Genomic DNA, 10,643 nt, shown 5'->3' with positions numbered 1-10,643 from the left:
TTCAACATGGGAGTCCTGCACGGTCCTGGATATTCATTGAACCATTGTCTGCCGATGAGAGTTTTTAAGTGTCTTTAAAATGAGGCCGCTGTTCTACATAAAAGTTAGCTGTCTCCAATAAGTGCTGGAAGTGAACTTGAATGCGTGTGTGTGGCCTACTACTAGCTCTCCGGCGAGTAGATCTTGATGAGGTGCTGCGGTTCGCTGGGGTAGCCGGTGACGGGGCAGCGGCGGTTGGCCTTCACGTAGGTGTAGACGCAGCGGTAGCAGAAGACGTAGCCGGAGGTGGAAAGCACTGTGGCGTTGGTGCGAAGCCTCCGACACAGCGGGCAGTGTGTGCTGCTGTTGTCGGAGGAGGAGGAGGAGGAGGGGGGCCCGGTCTGTCCGCTCTGCCCCGGCCTCAGGTGGAGGGGTGGGGGGGGAGCGGGCAGCGAGGTCAGGCTCTTCACGGCGCTCTGGTTCTCTGACGAGTACCACCACTCCAGGAACTGTAGGAAGAAGACGCCCATGGACAGGGAGGTGGAGAGGGACACGGCCACGCCCCTCGCCGCTTGCGACATGGCCCACCACGCTCTCTGCACCAGGCTACAAACAAAAACACCAGCACAATGCATTTGTGGGCAGAAGGTTTATGATGCGCGTCTGACATTGCACTTCATTATTAAGAGCATTGTCATACCGTAATCCTAAAACGTCTCTTTTAAAAAAGGTGCAGCAACGATGGTTGTCCAAATCACTTGGTCAAAATCAGTGAATATCCCCCGACGATATGTAAACAAAGTGGCTCGGACCGACCCACCAAAGCTAGCAACGATGCTATTGAAAGGCTTATCTTATCGCTATGAAAATACAGGTAGCATGTGTTTTTATCAGCACCGTAGCCTATATCGATAGCATGGTTGCTAGCTACAGTGGGTCGGTCCAAACTACTTTGTTTACATACCCGTTTACAAAGCCAAGGTTGTGTATATTAACACTGGATTATTATTATATTATTATTATTATTACAGACAGGTAGCAGATGGTGACGAGATATTCACTGATTTTGAAAGTGTTCTCCAGAATTGTTGACTCCACCTTTTAATTTTAACAAAAAAACAAAAACATACCTTCCTTCCGCTGGGTTGCCAGTTGCGCTGCTCTTGAGCTCCAGGTCTCGGATGTCCTGAGCGTTGAGTCGCGCCAGTCTGACCCCGGCCAGCCACAGCAAGGGATTGTGGGTCCTGGTGGTCCCAAAGACAAAGAGCAGCTGCTGGCAGAAGGCCCAGGCCTGCCACGCCGAGCTGACGTAAGGGTACGCTGCCAGGGCCGCCCGGTACAGCCTCTGGCTCCTGGTCTGGGCCAGGCGGATGGAGAAGTCCTCCTCTTCCCTCTGTCGCGCCAGAGTGGCCTCCAGCTTGGCCCTGAGGTACGGCACCAGGCACAGGAGAAGAAGAGAGCGCCAGTGGGACTTCCTACCCAGCCCCAGGACAACAGGAAGCCCCCGCCGGCCCCCACACACCCTCCTCAGGCCGTAGAAGTTCTCAGAGAAGGAGGCGCTGCTGTGGGACAGGTAGTGGTGCTGCAGGAGCAGGTCCAGCAGCAGGTAGAGCTCGTCGAAGAGCCGCCACAGCAAGCCGAAACGGGACGGGTTGGACTCTGCCAGGACCTTAAAGGAAGGAAACAGTACGCAGGTTTAAAGCTAACACATACTATAATGCTCATTTTTTTCAGGTTCAGAATTGGAATCTGGGTGGTTTCTAGAAGCTGTTTTCATGGTGTAAATGACCATGTAACCCCCTTTAAATTTCTCACAAATGTCATTGATGGATCTCCTCTTTTCAGCCGCTGTCTGAAACGACTCCAGGTGACGTTATGATGTCATAAAGGGGAGAGAGGTCTGACTTTGTTTTTCTTTTAAACACAGGTTTTCAGATAGGTGGGAGGTGGACAAAAAGAGAGAGGGAGGTTTTTTCCTAAATCTTTGGGAGTCTCTCTTCACACCGGAGGACCATTAATAATGTTATTAAACCACGAAAAAGTGATTAATTTTTTCGCACAATAGGTGAACCTTAATTTGTGGAGGACATTTTTTTGGGAAGCACGATTAATCAAAATATGTTCTCTGTCTGGAGCCTCTCTGCCATCTCATTTGTATATGACAACAATTCTGCAGAGTTTGCATTAGTACATAGAAACACACCGTGTTCCACCGCGACAACAGAAACCACAACGGCTGACCTTAATGTTATCCCACCTGATCTGACTTTAAATAGCTTCTTTCTCTGGTAATATGTTTCCATTATTCTTGATATATCACTCACTGTGTGTGTGTGTGTGTGTGTGTGTGTGTGTGTGTGTGTGTGTGTGTGTGTGTGTGTGTGTGTGTGTGTGTGTGTGTGTGTGTGTGTGTGTGTGTGTGTGTGTGTGTGTGTGTGTGTGTGTGTGTGTGTGTGTGTGTGTGTGTTTGTGTGAATAAACAGATATTAACATAATACATTAAGACAGTTTAATTGCAATATTTCAAGTAAAACATTGTTTTTCTTTAGCTCACTATACAGTATGTCAGCCTGGTAAGTGAGGACGCTCACCTTGATAGCATGTCTCAGTGCTGGCCGGACGGCCTCCATCAGAGACTCCTGAGCCAGCACCTCGAAGATGGACGGCTGCTCGTTGACAGAGGTAGAGGTTAGGTGGGCTCCGGCCTCCGCCATGGCTGCTTCTGCTGCTCTACACCCACACAGACAGATTCAACGGTGGAACAGAGCAGAAATTAATGTAGGCTATAACAAAATAAATGAATTAAAAAAAAGAGATGCTCCTTTGAGTTTAAAATTGCATCGTCAGAAAGAAAAAGATTGATAAAATCCTACTCTCCATGTCTGCATTTTAAAGACTTTCAAAAATATTGATTTAGGATGTTTTGTTACCAAATAAGGCCATATCTATAGATGTAGCCTACTGTTCAATGCTATCTAAGGATCTGTAGGCAACATGTGTTTGAGCCTTAGCAGTCCTTCCTGTCAGGTATTCAGTATATTTACAGAGATATTAGTTGTATTTCTAATCACAAACCAAACAGCTGTTTTACCTGGAGCGCATACAGTAGCCTAACACAACTAAACAATGATATGGTGTCTGCTGTTGTTCAGATTGGTCTACCTCTACACAGTAAAGCTGACTAAACGCTGTGTTCTATGCATGAGGGTTAAAGTCCATGTCGGCCCTGAACACAACAGGTGCCTTCAAGTACAACACCTCTGAAGCTGCAGGTGAACGTACAAAGTTCAGCTGGAGAGTAAACGGACGCATTTTCCCTTCTCCAACCCAGAAAAAAAATACACAGTGCACTAATGAGGTTTTTTAATTTAACTTAAATATCAATGCGACTTGGTTGTTTACCTTACTCTGCTAGCAGTTAGCTTTACGTTAGCAGCGTTGCGACTCCTAGGGTTCTCCTTTTTAAAAACACCTCATGCTGCGCTGAACTTTAAGGCAAAAACAGAGAGACAGATGTGTCGCCATCCCGCCTCAGTTGCTGATCATTAGCCGTGCACTTCTTATAATAGGTCCATGCCGTGCACGGAGCACAGTGCTCGCACCACAACAACACACCACTTCCGCTCTTTTACGTTTTCAGCTGGTTTTACAACGTCATGACGCACGTGTACGTTTCTTTATAGGTCCATGATTATATTGGGATTTTTGGAGAGCTGGAAAAGGGATACTACAACTAAAAACTACTTCATTATTGATACTTTTTATTGTTCGGCCTATAAAATGCCACCGGTTCTCAGACTGGTGGCATTTATGACAATTTTGAATTGTTAAAGCCCTAGCTACTAGGTCTAGGACATGCCTCGCCTATATGATTGATAGTAGGCCTATGGCATATTAAAGGTGTAGTCAGTGATTCTGGAGAATGCTGTGTGTGTGACCTGAAACAAAAACACAGGCTACGCTCTGTAAACTGGCATCGTGTTAGCTTTAGTGGGCTCCCTTTGTTTACGTTACCGGTTTATAGAGCATAGCCTATTGCAGGTGAATAGGGTAAATTTAATAGGGCAAAATATTTTACTCATAGATATCATAACACGTTTCTAGTTGATTACTTACATATATAAAAATATATGTTTTTTGTAATACAATTTTTTTCAGAAAGGTTGAATTGTGCATTGTTGGCCATATCTCATAACTAATTTTGCGTAAATTTGCATCTCTTTAAAAAACTAAAATCTAGATGTTGGATAAAGCCAGAGTCAAAATCTTTATTTCTTTTTTACAACATAAAAGTCCAACGTTTTTGGATACAGCCTATTCATTAGCCTGGAAATCCAGACCCTGATATCTTGAACGATAGAGGGTCTGGCGACGATCAATAGTAATTTCCAACTCAAGGGGCGGCTCCAACTCGTGCATTTCAAATGCCACTGCACGCAGTTGGATAGCACTACAACCAATCAGAGCGATGCACACATACACACACTATAAATTTGGCACGACACCGGAACCGCAACCACTAAATTGCTAAATCAACATTTAGGCCATTATTCTCATAGGCCTACTTGATATCCTGGTCATGGATTGTGTGTAAAAATAGAGTAAAGTGTGCTTTTAGGGCAGGAATAAAAGACGATAAGGTCGGACACAGTCGTTGCCGTCCTGCAGCCAGCCAGCCATCGTTATTGATGAATGAGAGGGACGATCCTTATCTCGTAATTACGAGATCCTTATCTCGTAATTACGAGATATTTTCTCGTATTATGAGATCCTGAGTGTGCTAACGGCTACATTAGCTGTGAAACTTTTTTTTATTTGGTGAATGCTCAGCGCCACCGTACTAAGGAGACCAAACCAGAGCTAAAAGAAGAGTGAATATTGGCTCTTCATTTCACCATGTGACACAAACGTGACTATAGAAGCAGTGCCCATATTTGGTAGATGTGTATCCAATCTTTTGTCTTGAGTTGCCTCTCACAGGCTATATTATGCCCTGATCTTTGTTCTAACAGACATTAAAACAAAATGAGTCCCAGCAAAAGAAAAAGAACAACATTCAGTTGGACGGTCCTGGCTGAATTACAGAAGCTACTTTCACAACATTTTGTTCCACTGGGAAACTTGAAGTACGGCAAAGAAGCAGCTTCACACATGTTTCTAGAGACACAGCCAAAGAATTTTCCGGTGTAGATACGATCTATGTCTGTAAAGGACAAAATGATGTTTCATTAGACACAGGGATATAGCTACAATGAACGGTTGTTGTCGGCAGTATCAAATGTCAAGAGACAATATGTTGATAAATATGCAGCGTGAGGGCTCACCGATCACACCGACGCAACGATCCTCGATTCCCACACATCGTATTATCTTGGTGCATGATGCAGCACTATGGCGGTCTTCACAGGAAAAACATTGCAGGCCATTTTCCTTTTGAACACCAGGGTCTGAAAAACAACAGAAGACATGTCAGAAAAAAAAGAGTACTTAAAGTGATGGCTAAACATTTCCCCTATTTCTCATTGGTGTTCGATACATAAAGCCTTGTTTCCACTGAGAGTTGTGGTTTGGATCGTTGAGGCTCAGCACACATTTATTTGTGTTTCCACTGTCAAAAGTTGGAAAGGGAACCAAAACAAGATAACTGTGTGTCGCACCTATTTTAGTCACCATTTGGTTGGGGTACCAAGCCGTCCCAAAGGGTCCCAAAAGGGTGGAGCTACACACTGCAGTCGCTTGATTGATCCCCAGAATCATCATTTATGTGCAAGAGATAAACCACAATATGTAGTCACCTCGGCAAGAGTTACCAAGTAAGGGTACTCCAGTTAGCAGTGGAAACGCAAGCTACATAGGGTTATCGTGCGCTGTCGAATGGTGCCATGCCAGAATGTTCTGTTCAGTGGAAACGCGGCCTAAATCTCACTCCCTTTCTTACACATGCTTCTTGCTTTACGTACAAGGCAGATCTTGACTGTTGCACCCATTTGTCTTGCAGCAGTGAACGGTTTTGGTGTGGTAATAGTAGCCATAGTTGAATGAAAGTGTATGATTCCCGTAACCGCAGGTCCGCGAGCAAGACCTGGACCTATGGTTCCTTCTGCTGCCTGAAAATCAATGTGCTGTTAGTAAATAGTAATGAATAATGATACACTGAGCAAAACAAGGGTAAGGGTTATTCAGAGGACACAGCATACACGTTTAAAACATACTTTGTACAGCACTTGCTTCACATTGTTCACCGGGACTACAGTTTACCGTACTGTTGGAGTCGCTGTGACACTGAAGAGCTCCATCTGCAACAAGAAAAAAACATTGATCAGTTAAATTAAAGTGATAAGCTGAACAATTAGCATCAATGGTTTGACCATAACCTCACAGATATACAACTTCAACACAATGAAGCACAACCTCAACGTCTCTGATACACAGAGGCACCCCTAGACTTTAACCTGTCTTCCACTTCGCATTACTACTATCACTTATAGTAAATATTAAAGGCGGAGTCAGCAATTATGGAGAACGCCTGTTGTCAAAATCACTTTGTCAAAATCAGTAAATATATCCTCAACTATCTTCTAACTGAACGTAGCCTAGTGTGTGTGCTGAAAAACAAAAACAAATCCCTAACTCTGTGTTCATACACAGCCCAGGCTTTTTAAACTAGTATGTAGACAAAGGGGGCCTACCTAAGCTAAAAGAAAATGCCTGTTTACAGAGCCTAAGCTGTCTGTTAACATCTGGGTTTCTTTCAGTGCACACACAGTACTGACGTGCTGATTTTGATGCAATAACTACATTTTACAATATTTCGTAGCTGAAAAAAAACAGTCAGTAGAGTTACCTGTGCTGGAGATCATCCAGATGAGAGAGAGACACATAATGGGCTTCATCATGATGAGTGAATGAATGCAGATGACTGCTGTTACTGTGGGACAGCAGAGCCATAAATAGTGACCTGTGTTCGGAAAAAGAGGAGGATACTGTAAACACATCAACCAAAAAACAAACTGTATAGAGTAGAGTGACTTTTCTCAGCAGGGAAGTGAAGCAAAACAGAAATACCCTTTCCTTTTAATCTGCATTGATCAATACAAATATGCTCCACTCCACTCCACATCTTTTTAGTCTGCATAAGTTAAGAACACAAACCTCCTCTCAACCATGGAGACCTGAGGCCTGCATTATGAAGCAGGATTTGTGGTCATGGAACTTCACTATATCACAACGCAATTACGCTGCCAGCTGTCCACATTTAATCTCAGCGTTGGGGAGATTCCAAATCTGTAGCAATAGGCCAATATAGATTTACCAATCTATAAGAATACATAATCATCACTCATCAATGTTATTTTGTCAATTTACAGTAACCATAGGCTAAAGGCTCTCTCTCAACTACTGACATAGGCCTACTATCTATTTGTTTAATCAAAATTCAATGGATATATAGCCTTTAAACTACAATACCTTTACATGAACACCAAACACAGCCTACCTTGAGAAGTCACTTCGAGGTGTGCCGTAGAGAGAGAGAGAGAGTTGCGACACACCATGGTTGGGTTTCACACCCTCATATAGCGTTCCAAACAATCTGTCAGTTTTTTTTTAACACTCCTTGTTTATACAATTGTGTTTAGGCACATGACCATTTATCATCACATACTCCTAGACCTCCATATGTATGATAGCACACTCACACACACACTAACACACACACACACACACACACACACACACACACACACACACACACACACTCACACCTGGCCACTCCCACGGGAAACACACCTGTTTTGCAACTCTCACAAACAATTGCAACATTGTTTCATTAAATAGAACTTTTCTCACAGCTCAAAGTTATTGAGGCCCTGCTCACAATTTATTCTGTGAAATTCAATAAAATTATACATTATATTGTACAATTAATTCTTAAATACTCCAGCTCTATCTATCTATCTGGTTGTATACTGTAGGCCTACATGGTATTATACATCCAGCCTTGTGTGAGCCCAATCCACTGATCATCACACATTAATCAGCTGTATGGTTGTCTGTATGTCTGTCTGTCTCATCCTGGCACAAAAAAAACCACACAACTCTCCACAAGAAGTCACCAGTCTTCTTTATATTACATCACCAAGACTCCAAAGCTCCCTGGTACTATTACTGAAACAAGAAATGAAAGGGGAGGGGAGAAATAATAAAAACAAATCAACATTAAAGGAGCCGGCAGAGTTTAGTGGATGAGAGGAAACATTTGGCGATGGCATAGGATTAGAGGATTACACTGACAGCTGACTGCAGTCTCACTCAGCAGTAGCACTCTGTTGTCTTTGTCTTTTTTGTCTACGTCCATCTCCCATCAAGCCAGAGGACATACAGATGCTGATGTTTCAATACAGAGATGCGTGCCTTCTCCATCTCCAGGGGAAGAGGTGAGTTATAGGCCTTTGAGAAAGACTTTGAAAATGAAAATTTGTAACGCCGAGATGTTGATTTTTACTCTTTATTTTTCATGTGTTCATTTTTTGTTTAGTCGTCAGTTGTTGTTGCTGTCGTTTTTTGTCTCGGAAAAGTGCAGTCATTTTCCAAAAAGAAGTGTTTGTCTCATCCACTTCAGTTTGGCAGTGAACAGATCAAGCAGGATTTCAATCAATTGATTTCTTCTGTATTTTGGACGATGCAGTACATTATAAAAAGTATTTTTTTAGTTTTGGAAGTGAAGAAATCACGTGAAAACGAGGTCATTCTGTAGCTACGTTTGAGAAAACAACACATAAACGCTGCGTGCCTTTATTGACTTTATGCAATGGCAATGTGTTTCATGCTCACTCAATTCAATCCTCTCTCTCTGCTCCTCTGATCTTAATGACTGCGATGATGTAATTACATTTTGCGTGGGGAATGGAGGATAAATCAGCCCGTATTAAAAAAGGAGTGTAACACTTCTGAGAAAGATTTAAAGCAGTTATGTAATTTTTCTTTTTCAATGACCTGGTGTGTTGCTATGGGGGGGAGGGGTCCCTGTTGTTTAAATACCCTTCGTTTACATAACAGTTTACAGAGCCTAGGCTGTGTATGAACACAGAGCTAGGGATTTGTTTTTGTTTTCCAGCGCGCTCACGCAAGGCTACGTGCAGTTATATAAGAGATATTCACTTATTTTGTCAAAAAAACAAGAATCTCTGACTCCACCTTTAAATGTAAACAGAAAACTCTTGGCTAAATGGTTGCTTTCTTTATCCCCAGGTGTGTCTACGCTGACTGGAATTCTTGGCAATGGGAAGGGCAGAATTAAATTACCAAGCTTCCATCAACTTTCCACACTCTGAATAAGCTTCCGTCTTGGGAAAAAATATGCGCCTCCTTTTCCTTGCCCCTCTCTCCTTCCTAATTGCCCTTTATGCCCCACTATCCTTTGTGATATGCGTGGAGGGCTCACGCTTGTGTCCACACCAGTGCATTTGTTACGAGCACTCTGACCTGGTGGACTGCCGGGGCCTGGGTTTCGAGCGCGTTCCCAGGGGCCTCCCGCACGGCACATGGCTGTTGGAGCTCGGCGGAAACAACCTGACCCAAATTGAAACCCGATCCTTTGTTGGACTGTGGTCACTGCGGGTGCTGGTGCTGACCAACAGCGATATACAAGAAATACAACCACAGGTAAGATGAAAAGGGATGGCAGAACTTTAAAGGTGCACTATGTAACTTTGGTTTATTCTCATAATTGAATAAACAAACATTCCTCACAGGAAAATTGGATCCCTGGAAGTTAGAAAGCTACCTGAAAAGTTACTGTTTCACTGTTGTTGTTTTTTTACAGCATCAGGGCCCTACTGTTTGGTTCACAAACATTTTCTAGTCTAACGTTTGGTTCCAGGTGCCTTCAAAAATTAATTGCTTTTGATTTATAATGATAAAAGTACTCAATACTAAGAAATACATGTTCTGAAAATATGTTTTGTAAACGAACTGCAGGCTCTGAAATGTAAACAAATCCCCCCCCCCTCCTTGAAACTGCATAGTGCACCTTTAAAGGTACAGGTATTTTTAAGAGAACAGATTTGGAAGAAATGGAGTATATTATCATATGTATGGCTTAATTATTGTATATTCTCTTGAAATTAGAAGTTGTTATTTTGTATTACCTTACAATGAGCATTAATATCTAGAAAGGAGCAGGGTGCATTGCCATAATTTTCTACAGTAGCATAGAACTCACAAACTTGATGGCCTTACATATTTGTATGTAAAGTGGGAGTCTGCCGGAAATGCACCTGTTGTAACGAAGATAAAGTATACTATAGAATACATAACTAAATTCTGAATCTTTACCTAGAGTTTCATCTTACGAGCTTTCCAGAAAGCAGCCAAGGTAGACACATTCATCTTCACCTCATAACTTGATATTGTGGAAAGACTTTTGGCAGTGGTGGATGATGCTCATACCGTTGTCAATTCTAACAACGGTATGAGTAGAGACATTGCAATCTAGAATCTCACCACTAGATGTCGCTAAATACTCTGATATTACACGCTGTACCTTTTAAGAGGCCTGGAAATATCACTGGAAAACTTGAAACTTTGAAAAAGAATAAAGTCAAAATGTATGTGAACAAAACTGTAAACAATAAAATCAATTGAAGTGTTGGTGGATGGAGTGT

At 42.6% G+C, this 10,643-nt stretch overlaps 2 protein-coding genes across 5 annotated transcripts; both read right to left on the bottom strand.

The window, feature by feature from the left end:
* Nucleotides 1-14: 14 nt before the first annotated feature.
* On the bottom strand, nucleotides 15-3,581 carry pex12 (peroxisomal biogenesis factor 12). Of its 2 annotated transcripts, none has more exons than XM_080043233.1 (4): nucleotides 3,382-3,581; nucleotides 2,571-2,709; nucleotides 1,110-1,648; nucleotides 15-585 (listed from the first exon to the last, which is right to left on the bottom strand). In XM_080043233.1, the coding sequence occupies exons 2-4, from the start codon at nucleotides 2,691-2,693 to the stop codon at nucleotides 162-164; spliced, it is 1,086 nt and encodes a 361-aa protein (XP_079899359.1). In that variant the 5' UTR covers nucleotides 2,694-2,709; nucleotides 3,382-3,581; the 3' UTR covers nucleotides 15-161. The 2 variants fall into 2 exon arrangements, with proteins under 2 accessions (XP_079899359.1, XP_079899360.1); XM_080043234.1 differs by having other exon boundaries at nucleotides 2,571-2,704.
* A 751-nt stretch (nucleotides 3,582-4,332) lies between these two features.
* Nucleotides 4,333-7,582, bottom strand: LOC307263157 (urokinase plasminogen activator surface receptor-like). Of its 3 annotated transcripts, none has more exons than XM_080044227.1 (6): nucleotides 7,475-7,582; nucleotides 6,824-6,907; nucleotides 6,192-6,275; nucleotides 5,940-6,086; nucleotides 5,304-5,426; nucleotides 4,333-5,182 (listed from the first exon to the last, which is right to left on the bottom strand). In XM_080044227.1, the coding sequence occupies exons 1-6, from the start codon at nucleotides 7,530-7,532 to the stop codon at nucleotides 4,995-4,997; spliced, it is 684 nt and encodes a 227-aa protein (XP_079900353.1). In that variant the 5' UTR covers nucleotides 7,533-7,582; the 3' UTR covers nucleotides 4,333-4,994. The 3 variants fall into 3 exon arrangements, with proteins under 3 accessions (XP_079900353.1, XP_079900354.1, XP_079900355.1); XM_080044228.1 differs by lacking the exon at nucleotides 7,475-7,582 and adding an exon at nucleotides 7,132-7,230 and having other exon boundaries at nucleotides 6,824-6,937; XM_080044229.1 differs by lacking the exon at nucleotides 5,940-6,086.
* Nucleotides 7,583-10,643: the final 3,061 nt, after the last annotated feature.

Source organism: Ammodytes marinus, assembly GCF_949987685.1.
Source record: "Ammodytes marinus genome assembly, chromosome: 16".
NCBI lineage: Eukaryota > Metazoa > Chordata > Actinopteri > Uranoscopiformes > Ammodytidae > Ammodytes > Ammodytes marinus.
Note: the sequence above shows the minus strand (reverse complement) of the source record. Positions and strands in the feature narration are given on the sequence as shown.

Excerpts from the sequence above, each read along its gene's own strand:
- pex12 (XM_080043233.1), bottom strand. The coding sequence starts at position 2,693 with ATGGCGGAGGCCGGAGCCCACCTAACCTCTACCTCTGTCAACGAGCAG. Across the intron at positions 1,649-2,570 it reads CACTGAGACATGCTATCAAG|GTCCTGGCAGAGTCCAACCC; the intron begins GTGAGCGTCCTC and ends CCTTCCTTTAAG. Across the intron at positions 586-1,109 it reads GGCAACCCAGCGGAAGGAAG|CCTGGTGCAGAGAGCGTGGT; the intron begins GTATGTTTTTGT and ends TTTTGTTTGTAG.
- LOC307263157 (XM_080044227.1), bottom strand. The coding sequence starts at position 7,532 with ATGGTGTGTCGCAACTCTCTCTCTCTCTCTACGGCACACCTCGAAGTG. Across the intron at positions 6,087-6,191 it reads TGAAGCAAGTGCTGTACAAA|GCAGCAGAAGGAACCATAGG; the intron begins GTATGTTTTAAA and ends ATTGATTTTCAG. Across the intron at positions 5,183-5,303 it reads TCGTTGCGTCGGTGTGATCG|ACATAGATCGTATCTACACC; the intron begins GTGAGCCCTCAC and ends TGTCCTTTACAG.